This window comes from Hyperolius riggenbachi, chromosome 4 (genome assembly GCF_040937935.1).
Source record: "Hyperolius riggenbachi isolate aHypRig1 chromosome 4, aHypRig1.pri, whole genome shotgun sequence".
NCBI lineage: Eukaryota > Metazoa > Chordata > Amphibia > Anura > Hyperoliidae > Hyperolius > Hyperolius riggenbachi.
This window is the reverse complement of record NC_090649.1, coordinates 87118118-87139843: the sequence shown is the minus strand read 5'-3', so window position 1 is coordinate 87139843 and position 21726 is coordinate 87118118. Positions and strand designations below refer to the sequence as shown.

Below are 21726 nucleotides of genomic sequence, written 5' to 3'. Positions count from 1 at the left end.
CCTCATCCAGCCCATCAGATCCTTAAATATAACCGGGGATTCATCCTTTACTAGCTTATTAGTACAGTCCTGACAAAGCTTCTTTGAAGATGAGGATGACAAACGACTAAAACAAATGGCACATTTCTTCCCAGATTTGCTAGACCCACTGGATCCATGACTAGATTGCCCAGTAGCTGCTTTATCCGTTTTGTCATGTTTTTCAGGCTATAAAAAACAAATAGACAAATACTTCCATTAGTATCCCCTCTATATATATATATATATATATATGTATATGTCCAGCATGATAACATAAGTACTTGCCAGAGAGGGGTCTTGGGCAGGCCTGGCAGACTGCGCAGGAGCTGACCCAGCTGCGTCCTCCATGCTCACAAACAAACAGAGTGAGAAAGGGATCTTTTAGCATATATAACCCTGAGGGTTCTGACATCACCTGAGGGGCGGACCTGCTGCTTTACATAATTAATGATCCTTAGCGCCCAGCTGCGGCACCTGCCGACAACAAACATTGCCCCCAATAAAATACCTGAGTGAATCAGCTGCAGCTGATTCACCATCACCGCCGCAGCCCCTGCCGCGTCTTCTGAGTCACGCTGGACGCACTTGCGTGACTACTTCCGGGTTGACCCGGAACTTCCTCCTTCTTCGCGCGCATGCGCGTATATGTCTGCTGCCTCCGTCGGAGAAGCCTCCCACACGCTGCAGGACTCTGGCTGTTTCACTGCACAGCTTGTTTCCTAGAGTCCTGCTAGCCGCTGCCCCCGAACGCCTGCCGTGGATAGCACCCTGGAGACCTCTCCCTCCGCATCCCGTCCGGGACAGGAAACTGAACTGAGGCTTTAGGGTAGGTTACTCTTACTTATACTGCTGCCTATCTGTTATGCAAATCTTTTATCTTGCAGTTCCTGTCCACGGTGGGGAGGGAGACAGGTCTCATCCAGGGGTGCTGTCCAATGACGTTCTGGGAAATCATCAATATTAAAACAATAAAAGGCTTGAACTACTTCAGTTGTGTGTAATGAATTTAAAGTATATGAAAGTCTAATGTTTATCAGTACATTACAGAAAATAATGAACTTTATCACAATATGCTACATACATACACACACACACATATATACAGAGGCTTCCAAAAGTATTCGGCTCCCTTGAAGTTTTCCACATTTTGTCACATTACTGCCACAAACATGAATACATTTTATTGGAATTCCACGTGAAAGACCAATACAAAGTGGTGTACAAGTGAGAAGTGGAACGAAAATCAAACCGGATTCCAAACATTTTTTTACAAATAAATAACTGCAAAGTGGGGTGTGCGTAATTATTCAGCCCCCTTTGGTCTGAGTGCAGTCAGTTGCCCATAGACATTGCCTGATGAGTGCTAATGACTAAATAGAGTGCACCTGAGTGTAATCTAATGTCAGTACAAATACAGCTGCTCTGTGACGGCCTCAGAGGTTGTCTAAGAGAATCTTGGGAGCAACACCATGAAGTCCAAAGAACACACCAGACAGGTCAGGGATCAAGTGATTGAGAAATTTAAAGCAGGCTTAGGCTACAAAAAGATTTCCAAAGCCTTGAACATCCCACGGAGCACTGTTCAAGTGATCATTCAGAAATGAAAGGAGTATGGCACAACTGTAAACCTACCAAGACAAGGCCGTCCATCTAAACTCACAGGCCGAACAAGGAGAGCGCTGATCAGAAATGCAGTCAAGAGGCCCATGGTGAGTCTGGATGAGCTGCAGAGATCTACAGCTCAGGTGGGGGAATCTGTCCATAGGACAACTATTAGTCGTGCACTGCACAAAGTTGGCCTTTATGGAAGAGTGGAAAGAAGAAAGCAATTGTGAACAGAAAAGCATAGGAAATCCCGTTTGCAGTTTGCCACAAGCCGTGTGGGAGACACAGCAAACATATGGGAAAAGGTGCTCTGGTCAGATGAGACCAAAATTGAAATTTTTGGTCAAAATGCAAAGCACTATGTGTGGCAGTAAACTAACACTGCACATCACTCTGAACACACCATCCCCACTGTCAAATATGGTGGTGGCAGCATCATGCTCTGGGGGTGCTTCTCTTCAGCAGGGACAGGGAAGCTGGTCAGAGTTGATGGGAAGATGGATGGAGCCAAATACAGGGCAATCTTGAAAGAAAACCTCTTGGAGTCTGCAAAAGACTTGAGACTGGGGTGGAGATTCACCTTCCAGCAGGACAATGACCCTCAACATAAAGCCAGGGCAACAATGGAATGGTTTAAAACAAAACATATCCATGTGTTAGAATGGCCCAGTCAAAGTCCAGATCTAAATCCAATCGAGAATCTGTGGCAAGATCTGAAAACTGCTGTTCACAAACGCTGTCCATCTAATCTGACTGAGCTGGAGCTGTTTTGCAAAGAAGAATGGGCAAGGATCTCAGTCTCTAGATGTGCAAAGCTGGTAGAGACATACCCTAAAAGACTGGCAGCTGTAATTGCAGCAAAAGGTATTTCTACAAAGTATTGACTCAGGGGGCTGAATAATTATGCACACCCCACTATGCAGTTATTGATTTGTAAAAAATGTTTGGAATCATGTATGATTTTCGTTCCACTTCTCAGGTGTACACTACTTTGTATGGTCTTTCACGTGGAATTCCAATAAAATTGATGCATGTTTGTGGCAGTAATGTGACAAAATGTAGAAAACTTCAAGGGGGCCGAATACTTTTGGAAGCCACTGCATGTCTCCTTCCTAATAAAACCTAGCATTTTGCTACTGAGCAAAGGACGGGGTCAGTTTGCCGGGTGGGCGTGTGCTCGGGCGGACAGGCGGATGCGCACTGACATACGGAGGTGAGAAACACACCTAGAGCCAGTTTTTAAACGGGCTTAGATCTAGAGATATCTAGATAGATAGATAGATAGATAGATAGATAGATAGATAGATAGAGATAGAGAGACACACACACACAGAGAGGGAGATACTGCTTGCTTGGCATTTGGAAAGCTGGTTCAGACAGGAAACGGTCAGGGTCATGACATCACACTGTGGGAGGGGTTTCCCCACAATAATGCCACACAGCTCCCCCCCCCCCCCCCCCAATGATGATTTTTGAGAAAGGTAAACATTTTTTGACGGAAAACAGGGAATAGGCTAGAAATTGGGAAGCAATTATGAGTTAAAGTTATTCTCGAGCACCTTTATTTGTAAGAAGACAGCGGCAGTCACATATACAATGCAGCTCTCATACAGGTTGATTTATGAAAGTGTGCTGCTCCACATTACGTGCGGTCATGCTGCGTAGCATGCCTTCCTTAGTTATGGGCATTGTTTACTAAGTTACTCAATCTCCTATAACTGTGAAGTATCCCGACTGCGATACTTCACTAGCACGGCAGCTACTACATTAATTAACATAGTAGCAGCCGCACTAGTGAAGAATCGCGATGGCAATACTTCACAGCGTGTCAGTTAAAGAGCGTGCGTAACCTAGTAAACAATGTGCATAACTAAGGACCGCACGCTACGCAGCATGACCGTGCATAGCGCGCAAGTTGGTTTTGAACTCACGATGCTAGAGCAGCAGAGTCCATAGTCTGCAAACCAAGAGCAGGAACAGCTGCAATTTCTGACAAAATAAGTCATTAGGGACATTTATTTTATTTTTTTTAATTAAAAATAACATATGTAACTAGAGGGAGGGGACAACATATTGGAATGTGAAGCTGGGAAGGGGCTTTTACAGATATAAGTGTAAAGCCTCTCTGAGGCCTGGAACCCACTACAAATCGCAAATTGCTAGCACAATCTCTAGCATTTTTAATTAGCATTTTGCAAGCAATTTCATGAGTTTTCTGCCTTTTTTGGTAGCGATTTTATAAAGTGTAAGCTTTTTGCCAGCGACTGTGATATCGATTTGTGATTTTAATTCTGATTGGTCCTTTCAAATTATCAATTATTTCACAGTTTGCAGTCTTTTAAAATAGCACACAAATCGCTATGTGTAGCAATTTATGAGCGATTTGCCAGCGTTTCAATACTTTACATTAACGCGTAAACGCTCCCAAAATGCTGCATGTCCTGCGATTGCGATTTTGCTAATCGTAATCGGTACTGTGGAATTCGTTACATGTATTTACATTGTCAGAGCGTTTAGGGAAATCGCTAGTGATTTAAAGCGCTCCCTAAACGCTTAAAAAAAAAAAACGCTCTAGTAGGTTCCAGCCCTAAGAGTGCATCCTACAAAAAAACAAAAACAAAACAGACAAGACGGTATGATGTAAAATCTGCTTCATTCAGTTGCATAACAAAAGAAATAATAGCCTTTTGAACATGTTAGTTTGATCCTGTGATCAGCAGTGTTTCCTCGGCCAAATAGAAGTGTACTGACTTCTGTTTATTTTTTTAGCTGTTGCTGTATTTACTAATGTTTAACTGTTAAATTTGCACTGATGTATTAACCCTTGCAGGGAAATAAAAGGGGGACCTCAGATGAGTTTTTAGTAGGACCAGTACTGTATGAACCCATTCACATGTCTGTTTGGATATGCTTTAAGACACCTGTACTAGTAAATGCTAAAAAAAAAAAGTGTTACTTGGTGTAGTGAGCGAAGTGGTTTCCCGAAGATATGAGATGCAATTGTTAGGTTAATGTGTTATGTTTTTAGGCAAGGAATGAGATTTTTCTAAAGTGGCGACAACAACAACCTCCTATGACACCTGCTCACATGAATTTTATTTGTCCTCATCTCTGACTGACTGACTGACTGACAGAAAGAAAGAAAGAAAGAAAGAAAGAAAATAAATGTGTCCTCTGCATGATCAAAGATACACAATACTAAATGGCAGAGGCATTAAAGGGCATCCTGAGACGGTGGTATCCTCAGTCAGGATTAGGTGTTCCCAGATCAGAACTGCCCAGATGCAAAATGAAGGACCCAGATGTGTACATTTTCTAATCTCAACGAACTTCCAAGCTGTTCCTCTCAGCGTACCTGAAGTATAACAGTATAACTACAATAGTGATAAAGTGCCCCATGCCCCTGTGCTGCCATAAGGCGCTAGTACAATGACAGCCTGCAGTCTAATGAACCTCAATATTGTTGCCTCCGCCGTACAGGGAATACATTCTGTCTTAAACATACGCTAGGGTGCTACTACGTATAATTTGCAGCATTCCTGTCTGCCTGACCATGGCGGGCCGTTAGCAGGAACACAATGCTTAACTACAGCTGTGCAGACAAAGCAGAACCGATATACATCATCCTTCTGGTAGCCGATCAGCCACAACTCCCATAATGCTTAGCCATCTGCCGCACAGCTGAGGGGGACAGCGGATGGAGCGGTGCAGGAATCATCAGTGGTGTACAGTGAGAGGACAGATGGATTCAGTCACTGACAATACAGCATACAGATTACACCAGCGCTGGGTGAAGATATTGGACGATCCCCATATACCTGTAATGGCCTTTGTGAGAACAAACGACGCTCCATGTTCACGACTGCCTCGAGGCTGCAAATAAAAAAGGACAATTACATGGATGCCAAAGTTACACCGAGTGACAGATCTTTCCTGCAGTAGTGCAAGCAGCTGTTACATTGCCAAGATGAAGGAGTCCGACACACACTAAACCATCTGCCTTACAACCAAGTGCATGCGGCAGCTTTACGCATTCTCCAAAGTACATACAGATTTCATGACAAGGCAAGACATTTCTGTAGTGATTACAGTTCACATAAGTTTAAATTACCCGACTGCTAGACTAAAATACTTTCAGAGAACCCGAGGTGGCTCTTTGGGGGGCGGATGAGACACAAAGGCATGTTCTCTGCCGCATGGCCTGCCTCTGTGCCCACCCACTGCTGTGCTATAACCTCACGAGATTGGAAACATTTTTTGTCGCCATCTCTGAGGTAAACATAGGGGAGAGAGATTCCCTGTTCAAAACGCGTTCCTACAGGGTCTCCAGAGCTGTTATTGGGCAGCTTACTCTCCCTGGCCACGCCTCCTGCCACACCCTCCATCTCCCTGCAGCTGGTGAGAGAATGAATCTCTCTTTCCAGCGTCGTGACACAGAGGTGAAATTGAAAGTGGACCATTGTGGCCCACAGGAGGGGCGGGAATCTGCGTTTTTTGAGGTTATTTGATCCGCTCAGCCCCCTGGATCAGGAAGCCTTTTTTTTTTTTTTTTAAATGAGCCCACCTCGGGCTCTATTTAAAGAGAATCTGTACTCTAATATTCTTACAATAAAAAGCATACCATTCTATTCATTATTTTCTCCTGTGCCCCTCTGTGCTGTTTCTGCCACTCTCTGCTGCAATCCTGGCTTGTAATTAACAGTTTTAGGCAGTGTTTACAAACAAACTAACCAGCTTCTAATAGGCTCAGCTAAGCATAGTGTGTGAGTCATTCACAGTGTGCAGGGGGCCTGCAGAGGGTGTGTATCGCTTCTACCAATCACAAGCAGCCCTGCACATTCCACACAATCAATCCTTAGCCCGACAAACAGGACAGAGGAAAGATACATTGATTTATTACAGAGACAGTGCAGTTAGGAAAGACTGCAGTAAGCCAGAGCAGATTAGAACAGGCATAGGAACTTATAGGATAGAAGAACTAAGGCTGAAAAAATTGTTACAGAGTCTCTTTAAAAAGGACACTGTAGCAAAAATCTTAATTTAAAATATATTTAAACAGATAAAAAGTATGTTTCCTCCAGAGTAAAATGAGACATACGTTACTTTTCTCCTATGTTGCTGTGACTAAGGGCTCGTTTCCACTGTAGCGGTGCGGAATCGCCTGGATTCCACCGCAGAAGAAATCGCATGCAGGTGCGTTTTTTTACGCGTTATTTTACGCGATTATGCATGCGATTTCGCATAGGTTAGGCTATGTGCGTTTTTAACCATGTCACTGCCTGTGTTAATTTACATTGGTTCCTATGCGGAATCGCATGCGTAATCGCGTAAAATAACGCGTAAAAAAATGCATGCGATTTCCCTATTAAATACATTAGCGGCGATTTGCATGCATTCCACTAGCAGGCAAATTCGTTGACTCTTTTGTGCGTTTTTTCACCGCTCATAAAAACGCACCACGCAAACGCTACAGTGGAAACAGGTCCATTCACTTGCATTACGTGTGCGAATCCGCATGCGTTGGACGCATGCGGATTCGCGATAGTGGAAACGAGTCCTTACAGTAAGTAGTAGAAATCTGACAGAACCGACAGGTTTTGGACTAGCCCATCTCCTCATGGGGGGATTCCCAGGGATTTCTTTATTTTCAAAAACATTTTCAAAAGATGTCTTTATTTTCAAAGCCACAGCTGGTCAGTATCTTTGTATAAATCTTTCAGGAAGTGTCTTTATAAAGAATAAAGGCCATGCTGAGAATCCCCCATGAAAAGATGGACTAGCCAAAAACCTTTAGGTAATGTCAGATTTGTACTACCTACTGTAAGTGACAGCAACATAGGAGAGAAGTAATTTATGGCTCATTTTACTCTGGAAGAAACATACCTCTTATCTTATTTGCATGTGTTTATATATTTTTTCAATTGTAAGATTTTCGCAACAGAGGTCCTTGAAAATGGTATGAAACTCAGCATGTCCTCTTTGCTTTAAAATATTATTTACAGCATAAAATCTACTACCACAAAAAAAAAAAAAAAAAAAAAAAAAAGTAGCAGAACAGCATTCAAACAGTAACACAGGGCACTTTGTTCTTCAGTAGAAAGCTCCTTGCTTCAGTGGGGGCTTCTGGACACCTCCAAAGAGAGAATATCTTTTGTTTGGCTGGATAGAGTACTGGTTGAGGGCTCTGCCTCTGACACAGGCGACATGGGTTTCAAATCTCAGCTATTCCTGTTCAGTAAGCCAGCACTTATTCAGTAGGAGACCTTGGGCAAGACTCCCCCTAACACTGCTACAGCCTACAAATTATGCCCTAGTGGCTGCAGCTCTGACGGTTTGAGTCCGCCAGAATAGCATGATTTAAACCTGTGTCTTGTCTACCTTTTTTTGTCAGATATAATAATCCGATAAAAATCCGAACATTTGTATAGCGCTTTTCACCCGTCGGACTAAAAGCGCTCAAGAGCTGCAGCCACTGGGACACGCTCAGGAGGCCACCCTGCAGTGTTAGGAAGTCTTGCCTTGAACTCCTTACTGAATAAGGTACTTGACCTATCCAGGATTCAAACCCTGGTCTCCCATGTCAAAGGCAGTGCCCTTAACCAGTACTCTATTCAGCCACTACTGAACCTAAATAAACATTAGCAAACTGCCCAAACTGAGCTGTACTGAGCTGAGAAAAAGAAAGAGCTGTGAAGTGATCGCTAGATATATTTTTATATATAAATACAGCAGCTATGCAATAAAATGCAATGGCAGCTTTCAGAGCAGATAAACTGTACTTTGGGAATTTGCAAACAGACAATATCATTCACTTGTGCACAAAAGCAAATATGGTAACTGCGTGGGTTATAAAAAGTAGAAAACAAATTTCTATTGAATGTTATGTCAGAGTTTTATCCCACTTTAACAACAGCATTGCCTATGTAACGATTGTGGAATTCTCTCCGTGATCAGCGCAAAAGACGTGCGCTGACACAGCAGAAATCCTCCACAAGCGTGTAATTTGAGGGAACCCAGCAAAAGGTGCAATGCACCTGTAGAGGGAAATTCCTGTCGGCAGGTGGAGCTGTGGTGTGCAGAGGAACAGCTCCTCTGCTCTGCCACAGACGCAAGACAGGAATTGCACGAAGGGAAGAAACGCAGGGCAAGATAGCCCTGAAAGAGAGAGATCAAAGCGACAGAGGGTATGTGTGTCCACCAAACTAGTCGCCACCCTGCGACGATGAACACACAACCAAGAACAGGTGAGAAGGCAATCGCCAGAGATGGCGATTGCTAACAGCGACACAAGACTGAATAAGCACAGATGAGGAATGTATGTATGTCCACCAATCTAGCCGCCACCTGCGACAGCAGACACACAACAAAGGAAACCGAGTGAGAACGCAATCGCAAGAGAAGCGATTGCGAATGAGATTGAGCAAAGGGACAGATTGTATTTGTGTGCACCAAACTAGTCGCCAACCCGCGACGGTGCATACACAACAGCAGATATGAAGTAGGAACGCAATCGCGAGACAGGCGATTGCCAGAGGTGACACAAGGCTACAGCAAGGCAGAGCACGAGAGTAGCAAAGGCACAGCAAATATACAATGAGGAGATAAGGAAAATAACAAACGCTAACTAAACGCGAACACCGCACTCATTCGCAACAGTGCACACGTTTGTGCGCGGTCTCCGCGCGTTAAGCACAACAGAGACAAGCACGCCTAACTAACCACCGACAGACAAGCATGAAACAGAGGACACGAGCGCTTGCTTAACGGTTACCTCACCGAGCCTCCAGCAAGCGTTCGTAGCAGACAAGACAGATACACGAAAACAGGAATAAGCGAGAGGATAGGATCCACAGCACTAGCGCAAGAGGCTAGTGCGATCCAGGAAGACAGAACAGAAGGATCCACAGCACTAGCGCAAGGCGAGTGCGATCCTAGTAAGAGATCAGATGAGATAGCTGGTAGCAGCCGCTGCTCCAGCTATACTCCAAGAACAAAGATCAGAACGATCTCCTTTCGACCACCGCTGGGACAGGACAATCGCAACAGACAAACAAAACAGATATGCAATCCTAACTGCACTAGGGAATCTGCCTAGTGCAGTCCCAGGAATTACTCTAAGCTAATCTTCAAACAATGAGCAAGGCTGACACTCCAGGAGTGTTTCACAGGACTAACCCTTATGACCAGCCCAGGTCTGTGATAACACATGGTATATATAGAGCAAGCCTACAAAGGATGTGGCTAGGCAATCTGCATGACAAACGTATGCAAATTCCTCAGCAGCAAGCTGCAAAACTGACAGAAGGTCTCTCTTCCAGAGACCTGCAGAATGCAGACCTGAACAGTGGTCAAAAGGCTGCCTGCCTGCGCAGGCAGCCACGCGGATCCTCACAGCCTAAAAACTAAAATCCTACATTATGGAATGTGAAATTATGTAAAAGTATTGGTCTTGGCAATCCAGCAACCAGAGAGTCGCCACTTTGCTTCCTGACCATCTTATCTGTAAGTGAGGACTGACCGACCTCTAGCCCTTCACTAGTATAGCAGACGGTTAGGCTACATACACACGCTACATTAAACTTGGCAACAATAGCCAATAAAGCCCGCCTCAGGCAAGAACTTAAAGCAGACCTCAACTCAGAACTTCCTCTCTGCTCTAAAAGATAAGCAACAGCATAGTAACCTTAAAGAAAAACATTTCTTTGTTAAAGGACAACTGAAGTAAGAGGTATATGAAGGCTGCCATATTTATTCCTTTTAAACAATACCAGTTGCCTGGCTGCCCTGCTGATCCTCTGCCTTGAAAACAAATAACCATACACCCTGAACAAGCATGCAGCAGATCAGGTGTTTCTGACATTACTGTCAGATCTGACAAGATTAGCTGCATGCTTGTTTCTGGTGTACTGCAGCCAAATAGACCAGCAGGGCTGCTTGGCAACTGGTATTGTTTAAAAGGAAATAAATATGGCTGCCTCCATATTCTTCTCACTTCAGTTGTCCTTTAAAGCTGATAAACATCCTGCAATAAATATGCAGTGTGTCAACTTCCTGCTTTCATAGAAGCAAACATAGGGTAACATCCTGTTTTTACAACTTAGCTGCTCTGCCAAGGCAGACAGCTGACACAGCTGAGAGATCAAATTACAGCAGTGATCAGTCACAGATGAGGGGGAATTAGACAGGATAAACTCTCTAAATACATACAGGGTGCATTTCGTTATGTTCTCTTTCTGTCCTGTGCAAGAGTTCAGGTCCACTTTATGCATGTGCAAGGGAGCCCCAGGACTTCACCTAAAAATCTGCTATGCCACATCTTTAGCGACATCCAACACCCGAGGGACCCTGCTCTACCAGTCACTCCGCACACGAGGACCCACACCATCTCTTCTACTCCTCCATCCATCCATCCATGCAACAGATGTGTCAATACCTTTCAGGCTAGCAATGCATTTGTACAGCTTTGACTCTGAACTGTCACACAAGGACTGGTGATCCCTGGTGAACAACAGTCCTCATACTGGCGTACAAGATTTTACAGTCAGTAATTGGGCTGAGAGGGGGAGGAGGAGCAGCAATGCAAATAAGAAAGGTAGTGCCTGATGCAGTAAAGTCTGGTAAAGTTGCCACGCGCAGGGAGAGCAAAACAATTTAATACTAGCGCAGGGGGAGTACCAGCCGTTAACCCTTAGAGCCACGTGCGTTACCCGATTCACAACAGGTGCTCCCCCTGCAGCGAGTTACCTGCACACAGCAGCTTTACCAAACTAACCTTTACTGATTACACATGGCCCTTGCCACTGAAGGGTGTAGATAGATAGATAGATAGATAGATAGATAGATAGATAGATAGATAGATAGATAGATAGATAGATAGAATCCTTTGCATTCCATTGGCCATCTTTAGTCCCAAACTACTTCCACTATATACTCGGCTATAAGTTGAGAAATCACAGTATAAAGTACATACGAGTCAGTCCTACGTTTTTCCATGTAAAAATATTTAGTCGGGATGGGGGACGCCTCTATCTCTCTTCCCCTCTGCAACACCCAGGGTACTTTGTTCCTCCCTCCCTCCTACCACCACCCACCAAAGGGGTGCTGCCTCTCTGCATCCCCCATGTGTCCTCTCATGAGACACAGAGCATTATATATTGTGCTTTTCTCCTGGTGAACTCAAAGCGCCAGAGCTGCAGCCACTAGGCACTCTATAGGCAGTAGCAGTGTTAGGAAGTCTTGCCCAAGGTCCCCTACTGAATAGGTGCTGGCTTACTGAACAGGCAGAGCCACGATTTAAACCCAGGTCGCCTGAGTCAGAGCCCTTAACCAGTACACTTATCAAGCCACATCTGTCGCATTCATGCTGGTCTGGCTGCATTAGTGCATCTGTGGCTCCCTAAGTTACATGACATAGAGAGCTGGAGGTAGGCTAATGCTCGCAGACCAGCATGAGTGTGGGAGATGAGACATGGTGCCCAGCGCTGGACTATATAAGTGTCTTGGCTTCAGCTGCAGCACTCGTTATGCAATTTATTATACATATGGATAGTGAGAGGCTTTGGGTGGTGGTGGGGGGGGGGAAATCAAACCATGCTGGCCGTTGGGGGGGGGGGTAAACACATACTGACAACACTAAAAGAGGGAGAAGTAAGACAAACAGACACTAGCTGCACTGATAGAGGGCAAGGGAACAAATCAGTGGTCTAATGGCTGTAAGTGGGAACCTGGGGAAGTTATTATTGGCTGCAATACTTCATGCAGTGCATGAGGTCCTCCTGGTCCCCAAGTGCAGTCGTTAACTTTGCTGGATACAATATTCAAATATACCAGCACTCCAGTTTTTTCAAAGAATCACGCTCTTTTATTGAGCTAACATATCCACTGAAATGACCGACAATTGTTTCGGGGCCTCACAGGGTCCCCCTTTCTCAAGGCGTGTGTGGTTAACCACACACGCCTTGAGAAAGGGGGACCCTGTGAGGCCCCGAAACAATTGTCGGTCATTTCAGTGGATATGTTAGCTCAATAAAAGAGCGTGATTCTTTGAAAAAACTGGAGTGCTGGTATATTTGAATATTGGATTTATCTTTGGTGGTCTGCCTATACCACAATACCAAGCACCCTACTTTTGGATGGTGTGCCCAGTCACAACTTCTCCTGTTTCAACTTTGCTGGATAGACTTTTCCTGGACCAAACATGGCGGCATACACATGGGTATTGGCTCCGCCCCCGAACCTGATAGGACAGATCACCTATAAGATTTCCGCTCCGCCCCCCTCCAGCCATTCTTTTTTCTGTCCTCGAATGGACAGTTTGCCTATAATTGTATTTCCAAGTTATTGTTTCCTTTTTTGTTTTTATTCTTTTCTCTTTTATCTACCTCTTATCTACAGGTGCTTACTTGTTTTCCCTGTGCCCAGCGGGTTCAGCCTCTCCCGCTGTTGAGGACGTCTGTACCCTTAAACAGGGTTTAATGTCGTCCTCATTCACGTGCCCAGCGTGTCTGAAATGCGGCCTGCCCTGCGCTGCAATGGCGCCGCCAGATCGCCGCCTCCCTCCCTCCATCCAACCCTCCATGCGTAAGCTATGACGTGAGATCTCGCGAGAGGCGAGATTTCACGTTGAGAGGTTCCTGATTGGCTGGGCGCCCGGATATGGGCATACAGGAAGCCACCTAGCGATGGCTGCGCACTGTTCCTGGCGTCCTGGTGGAAAAACTGTGTGTGGGTTTGCTCCTGGATGCGGAGCCTTGCCTAAGCCTTACGGAAGTCTGCTGAAGCCCTGCTGAGGCCTTGGTTGAGGCCTTGCTGATCCGGATTGTGGAGTCTTTCTTCCTATACGCCGCTGTGGGTCAGACTGATCGTTCCTTTGGGGCTTGAATCATCTGAAGAAGGTATGAAGTCAGCTGCCATATCCTAGAAATGCCAATGTCGTTACCTGCATGATGTGAAGTTTTGCTAATAATGGTTCAATCCTTCTCTTAAACAGAGATATGGATCCTAGAGAGCATGTGGAGGAGGTGGTCATTAACAGGTATAGACTACTAAATGTAGTCTTTCTGTCTATGCACATGGTGTCATCATATATAATTGCCTGGCACAGGGCTCCCATGGGATGTTCAGTAAAAGAGTGCAGTTCCCCTTTTTTTCTTATTATAGTCAAAAAGGAAGTGATTGAAGCATATTGTATATGTTATATTATATTGCAGTTCGGGGGAAGGAGGAGGTGGCCGGGCAGTATCCAAAAACCGATCCCCATCTAAGGCCCGGCGGACCAGGTCGAAATCAAGGGACAGGAGCAAGAGCCGTCGTTCCCGGAATAAATCGGCCAAAAGGAACAAGTCCTCCAGAGATCGTAGATCCAGATCCCGAAGTAGGAGCAGGAGACATCGGAAGGAGTCCTCGAGGAGGCGGGATTACCGCTCCAGATCAAGATCAAGGGACAGGCGTTCCAGAGACAATAGAAGGAGACGATCTCCGAGTAGGGATCGTTATTCTTCTTATAGAGACAGAGGATGTTATAATTATAGGTCCCCTAAGAGGTCCCGTAGGGATTGGGACATTTCGCCTCGGTCTGATGCCCTTGAGCCATTTCAGAGGCCCATACAAAATCAGTGTTGGTCTTGTTCTCAGCCAGCGATGCCAGATAAGAGGGTATGTGAGGCCTGTTTTGCGGAGCTTGGGAGAGAGAGAGACACTGATAACCAGCAGGTGCTGGCCTTTATTCAGCAAGCAGTTAAAGACACCTTCCAGAGTATGGCACCTCCGCAACCAGCAGCAGCAGCGGTCCCTCAGGCTCCATTGGAGGATTCCCTTCCTCAGGAGGATTCACCGCAAGCAGGCTTCAGTTTTGCGCTGATGCCAGCATTTCTAGCAGCCATAAAATCAGCTATTGACTGGCAGGAGGAAGAGGGTTCGGCTCATGAGCCAGATAGATACTATCCTCACCTCGACCAGCAACCAGAGGCGTTCCCGTTCATGAAAGTCATTAAGGAGGTGATCTTGAAGGAATGGAGTAAAGTGGAGCAGAAGGCCTCTCTTAACAACAAATTCTCAAAGCTTTACCCTTTAAAGCAGGAAGATGTTAAGCTACTGGATTCTGCACCGGCTGTGGACGCTTCAGTCATCAGATTGGCCAAGCACGTGACGCTCCCCATGGAAAATGCGATAGCCTTTAAGGAACCTTCCGATAGAAAGATTGACACAGACGTCAAGAAGGCCTTTTTAGTGGCAGGAGCCGCATGCAGGCCAGCGATTGCCTTAACTTCCTTGGCAAAAGCTACTCATGTCTGGGTAGAGAATGTGGAATCAGCCTTGAATGCGGGCGCAGACAAGCAGGAGATAATAAAGGCTTTGGAGGAGCTGAAACTATCCGGGGACTTTATGGGAGAGGCAGCAATTGACGTTATTAGATCAGCTGCCAGGTCAATGCTGCACAGCGTCACGGCCAGAAGGGCTCTCTGGTTGAAACCTTGGTCAGCCGACGCGGCATCCAAAGCAAATTGGTGTAAAATTCCTTTCAATGGGTCTCATCTATTCGGCCCTCAGATGGATGATGCAATTTCAAAGGTGACTGGGGGAAAGTCTGGTCTGATCCCACAAGATCGAAAGCAGAGGCCATTTAGGCAGCAGACGTCTAGAAGAAACCCCAGTACCAGGTTTCAGCAGTCAAGATCGTACAGACCAAGCCGACAATTCAATAGGAATTGGAAGGGGACCCAGGCCTCCTTTGCTAAAGGTTGGAAGAACAAGGCCTCATCCGATCCCCAGCAGAGTCAAAAGCGTTTTTGATGGGACGTCCACTCAGGATTCCCAGGTGGGGGCCAGACTACACCGTTACTGGGAATCTTGGGTGGGAATAATCAAAGATCCCTGGGTGGTGAACACTCTGAAGGTGGGACATTCTTGGAGGTTCAAGAGGAGGCCTCCACGGTTCAAGTTCACACCCACGAAGATCCCACGAGACAAAGAGAGGTATCTAGCTCTAAGGGATTTTGTGCAGACGCTACTCAGACAAGAAGCGATCATTCCCATCCCAGTCAAGGAAAGACATGTAGGAATCTTTTCACCACTATTCTTGGTAAGAAAATCCTCGGGAGGATGGAGGCCGGTCCTCGACTTGAAGTTTCTAAACAAACACATAAGTATAAAGCACTTCAAAATGGAATCCTTGCAGTCAATAACCTCCATGATAGCTGTGGACGACTGGATGACAACGGTGGATTTGTCAGACGCCTACTTACATATTCCCATCAAGAGCGAATTTCAGAAGTTCCTCAGGTTTGCAGTAGAGGGAAGATGCTATAAATTCCGATGCCTACCATTTGGCCTGTCTACAGCCCCAAGGACCTTCACCAAGATCCTGCTTCCAGTAGTGGCGTATCTAAGAGTTCAGGGACTGAGAATTTATCATTACCTGGACGACATCCTGCTGCTCCATCAAGATTACCAGGGCTTACTGCAGCATCAAAGGACCTTGCTCAGTCTGCTGCAACAGCTCGGTTGGTTGGTCAACTTCGACAAGAGTCAGCTATCCCCGGCTCAGGACTTAATATTTCTGGGGGCAAGGTTTCAGACAGTACAGAACCAGATCTCCCTACCAGATCAGAAGGTGGAAGCGATACAGAAGAGAGTTCAGAGGTCTCTGCGAGTCGCAAGTTTGTCAGCAAGGGACTGTCTAAGCCTGCTGGGTTCTCTGTCATCTGCAATACCGATGGTGAAGTGGGCCCACTGATTTCTCAGGAAGTTCCAATTCTTTTTCCTTCTTCACTGGAACAGGAGGAGTCTGAGTCAGAGGTTCTACCTTCCTCTGGAAGTGAAAAGTTCTCTTCTCTGGTGGACCAGGAAGCAGAATTTGAGGAATTGCCGGCAGATTCAGCCAGATCCCTGGGTGGTAATCACGACCGATGCCAGTATCAGAGGATGGGGAGCCCATTGCAAGGGTGTGCAAGTTCAGGACCGGTGGAGAACGATACAGGAAGGTGTACCCTCCAATCTCCTGGAGTTAAGAGCGGCCTTCATGGCTTTGAAGGCTCTTCAGCACATGATCCGCGGGAAGTCAGTGTTAATGAGAATAGACAATGTAACCGCAGTGGCCTATATCAGAAGACAGGGGGGACTCGGAGCGGGTCTCTCCTTCAAGAAACCGCACATCTCATGACCTGGGCAATAAAGAACTTGGCAGACCTAACGGCAATCTATTTACCAGGGGAGCAGAATACCTTGGCGGATCATCTGAGCAGGGAATTTGTGGATCCCCACAAGTGGTCCTTAGACAAGGAGGTCTTCTTGAAAATCACCAAGAGGTGGGGTCTTCCACAGGTAGACCTATGGGCGTCCCCGAGGAACAAGAAGGTTCAGAAGTTTTTCTCCCGGTATCATCACCCCTCGGCGGCAGGAGTGGACTGTCTGGTCCAGAAGTGGGACTTCGATCTGGGATATGCTTTCCCTCCGTTCCCTCTGATTGCGAGATTCCTTCAAAAACTGTGCAGAGAGTCATGCACGATCATCACTATACTTCCCTTCTGGCCCCGAAGACCTTGGTTTGCCCTAGCAACTTTTCTAAGTGTGGAAGATCCAATCAGGCTGCCGATAAGTCACAAGCTCCTATCACAGGGGAGCATCCTTCATCCGAGAGTCAAGGAGCTGGATTTAGCGGCCTGGAAGTTGAAAGGAAGAGGTATGAGAACATCGGATGTTCCAGTCAGGTGATAGAGACTCTTCTAAAAGCAAGAAAACCTTCCATGAATTCCACATACTACCGGATATGGGAAAGATTCGTGAATTACGCTTTGGAAGGAGGATTCGATAGCATGAAGCCGGAGGTCCAGAACATCCTTGACTTCTTACAAACGGGAGTTGATAAAGGCCTTAGTTTGGCAGCCATAAAGGTTCAGGTTTCAGCCTTATCAGCATTGACAGGTCATCGATGGGCCACTCACTCTATAGTGATGCAGTTTATCCAAGCTCTTCTTAAAATGCGTCCTCCGAGGAAGCCTTTCTTTCCGAAATGGGACCTGTCTTTGGTACTGGAGGTCTTGTCCTCTCCTCCATTCTTTCCTCTACAGTCCTTGTCATTAGAAGATCTGACGATGAGAACAGTCTTCCTAACAGCGATGGCCTCGGGAAAAAAAGAGTGTCAGATCTCCAAGCCCTCGGATGCTCTGGCAACCTTTTGGAGTTCTTCCCAGACAGGGTTGTGATTAGACCAGTGCTGCAGTTTGTTCCGAAAGTTGCCTCTATGTTCCACATAAATCAGGAGCTTTCTTTACCCACTTTTCTGGCGGAGGAGAGTTATCATCCTTTAGACGTGGGGCAGTCCATAAGACTGTATCTGGAAGCTACAGCTTTGTTCAGGTCCTCAGAATATCTGTTTATCAATTTCAGAGGCTCCAGGAAGGGAATGCCAGTAACCTCTAGAACTATTGCTTCATGGCTGGTAAAGACCATACAGAAGGCTTATATTCTTAAGAAATTACCTGTACCTACTGAAGTTCGGGCTCATTCAACCAGGGGCATGGCTGCTTCCTGGGCGTGTTTTTCTAAAGTCTCCGTAGAGTCTATTTGTAGAGCAGCAGGGTGGTCCTCTGTTAATACTTTTTTAAAACATTACCATGTTGACCCTGCTTCCTTGTCATCTGTTGATTTTGGGAGAGCTGTATTGTCTGTATAAATAAAGTGTTAATCTTTTTGCAACAGTTCCCTCCCTCAAGCGTGATTTGTTATATCCCATGTGTATGCCGCCATGTTTGGTCCAGGAAACCGGAAAATTGATACTTACCTTCCGTAATTTTCCTTTCCTGGATCAAACGATGGCGGCATACGAATCCCTCCCTCTTGTCCATTCGAGGCCTGATTTTCACCAGAATGGCTGGAGGGGGGGGGGCGGAGCGGAAATCTTATAGGTGATCTGTCCTATCAGGTTCGGGGGCGGAGCCAATACCCATGTGTATGCCGCCATCGTTTGATCCAGGAAAGGAAAATTACGGAAGGTAAGTATCAATTTTCCGGTATACTTGAGTCAATAAAAAATTCCAGCTTAAGAGGGTCAAATAATTGGGTTCAACTTATATCTGAGAATATGCAGTATATAATGCCTTACCAGGAGCCTGCTGCAGCACAGTTCTGTATGTGCCGTCACTTTGCAGCCTGAAATGCATCATAATGGAAGTTACAAATCCCTCTTTCAGACAAACGTTTGAACTGCACGCTTGCTGGGCAGTTCAGCCTCATTTGCCGCATTCCTACAGCAGACCATCCATTTACTTGGCTCTATAAAAGGTCACCATGGTCTGAAATAATGAATAAAGTAAATCTAAACTCTTGCACAGCACACAATAAAAACTCTTTATTACAGAATACAATTCCACATATACAGTGGCTTGCAAAAGTATTCGACCCCCTTGAAGTTTTCCACATTTTTTTACATTACTGCCACAAACATGAATCAATTTTATTGGAATTCCACGTGACAGACCAATACAAAGTGGTGTACGCGTGAGAAGTGGAACAAAAATCATACATGATTCCAAACATTTTTTACAAATAAATAAGTGCAAAGTGGGGTGTGCGTAATTATTCAGCCCCCTGAGTCAATACTTTGCAGAACCACCTTTTGCTGCAATTACAGCTGACAGTCTTTTAGGGTATGTCTCTACCAGCTTTGCACATCTAGAGACTGAAATCCTTGCCCATTCTTCTTTGCAAAACAGCTCCAGCTCAGTCAGATTAGATGGACAGCGTTTGTGAACAGCAGTTTTCAGATCTTGCCACAGATTCTAGATTGGATTTAGATCTGGACTTTGACTGGGCCATTCTGACACATGGATAGGTTTTGTTTTAAACCATTCCATTGTTGCCCTGGCTTTATGTTTAGAGTTGTTGTCTTGCTGGAAGGTGAACCTCCGCCCCAGTCTCAAGTCTTTTGCAGACTCCAAGAGGTTTACTTCCAAGATTGCCCTGTATTTGGCTCCATCAATCTTCCCATCAACTCTGACCAGCTTCCCTGTCCCTGCTGAAGAGATGCACCCCCAGAGCATGATGCTGCCACTACCATATTTGACAGTTGGGATGGTGTGTTCAGAGTGATGTGCAGTGTTAGTTTTCTGCCACACATAGCGTTTTGCATTTTGGCCAAAAAGTTCCATTTTGGTCTCATCAGACCAGAGCACCTTCTTCCACATGGTTGCTGTGTCCCCCACATGGCTTGTGGGAAACTGCAAACGGGACTTCTTATGCTTTTCTGTTAACAATGGCTTTCTTTTTGTCACTTTCATATTTCTTTTTGTCACTCTTTCATAAGAGCCAACTTTGTGCAGTGCACAACTAAAAATTGTCCTATGGTCACCATGGGCCTCTTGACTGCATTTCTGATCAGCGCTCTCCTTGTTCGGCCTGTGAGTTTAGGTGGATGGCCTTGTCTTGGTAGGTTTACAGTTGTGCCATACTCCTTCCATTTCTGAATGATCGCTTGAACAGTGCTCCATGGGATGTTCAAGGCTTTGGAGATCTTTTTGGAGCTTAAGCCTGCTTTAAATTTCTCAATAACTTTATCCCTGACCTGTCTGGTGTGTTCTTTGGACTTCATGGTGTTGTTGCTCCCAAGATTCTCTTAGACAACCTCTGAGGCCGTCACAGAGCAGCTGTATTTGTACTGACATTAGATTACACACAGGTGCACTCTATTTAGTCATTAGCACTCATCAGGCAATGTCTATAGGCAACTGACTGCACTCAGATCAAAGGGGGCCGAATAATTATGCACACCCCACTTTGCAGTTATTTATTTGTAAAAAATGTTTGGAATCATGTATGATTTTTGTTCCACTTCTCACGTGTACATCACTTTGTATTGGTCTCTTACATGAAATTCCAATAAAATTGATTCATGTTTGTGGCAGTAATGTGACAAAATGTGGAAAACTTCAAGGGGGCCGAATACTTTTGCAAGCCACTGTAGCTGCTGAAGAAATTAATTTCTCTGTTTTCTGTTTGTTTAGACAGATTAATGTGTCTCATAAGTTCTCCTCAGCAACTGTGAATAGATTGCAGGAGAGCTCACAAACTGAAATAAAGTTTTTTATACCCATAAAGTTTATCATACTGTGGCTAACCATATAGAGCGGAACTTCTGTGTTTAGTCCCACTTTAAAATAATTGTAAACGTCTGGTCTGAATTTATTTAAACATAGTTAAAAAGCTTGAAATCTTCATTGGAGCTGTGTCAGACCAAATTGCTAAAAGGCTAGAACAACAGCAAGCATTCATTCTACTGAAGGGCAGTTTAAATCAATGTAGCTTTCACTCAAAGTGCACACAGGACAGTGCAATAAAAACTTTTAGGGACCCCAAAAAGGTAGGCTATGTGAATGTGACACATTTTTGTCAGTTGAAAAAAAAATTATTAAAGGGAACCAGAGACGAAGCACCCTCATGAATTTTACCATATAGATCAGTGGGAACATTCGAGAAAACACCTACCTTGCTTTCTGTTTCATTCTGCACTGCACAGCTCGCTTCTAATCAGCCCTGATAAAATCCCTGACTGAGCATTCAGTCTGGCTTTGCTCAGGAATATTTATAGCTCAGTCTGTGTTCTCTAATGTCTTTTCAAGTCCAAGCCTGCCTCCTGCTGGCTCTGCTCAGGAATCATTATAGCTGAGTCATTATAGCAAAGCCAGACTGAATGCTCAGTCAGGGATTTTATCAGGGCTGATTAGAAGAAAGCTGTGCAGTGCAGAATGAAACAGAAAGCATGGTAGGTGTTTTCTCGAATGTTCCCACTGATCTATATGGTAAAATACATGAGGGTGCTTCGTCTTTGGTTCTCTTTAAAATTGTAAAATCCTTTCCTTGCTAATTCTGTTTACAGTCAAAAATGATCTGTTAAAGGGAAGGTTCAAGCAAAATAAAAAAATGAGTTTCACTTACCTGGGGCTTCTACCAGCCCCATGCAGCCATCCTGTGCCCTCGTAGTCACTCACTGCTGCTCCAGTCCCCCACTGGCAGCTTGCTGACCTCGGAGGTCGGCGGGACGCATTGCGTACATTTTTACGCATTCCCGCTAATGCAGGAACATTAACACATACATTTTTACGCATT

General features: G+C 45.3%; 1 protein-coding gene across 2 annotated transcripts in view; it reads right to left on the bottom strand.

The window, feature by feature from the left end:
• NBAS (NBAS subunit of NRZ tethering complex) overlaps positions 1-21726 on the bottom strand; it is a 916216-nt gene that overhangs the window by 890817 nt on the left and 3673 nt on the right. For both annotated transcript variants that reach the window (XM_068280281.1, XM_068280282.1), the window contains exon 2: positions 5445-5499. In XM_068280281.1, coding sequence (XP_068136382.1) covers positions 5445-5499 — 55 coding nt within the window. The remainder of the gene's footprint in view (positions 1-5444; positions 5500-21726) is intronic.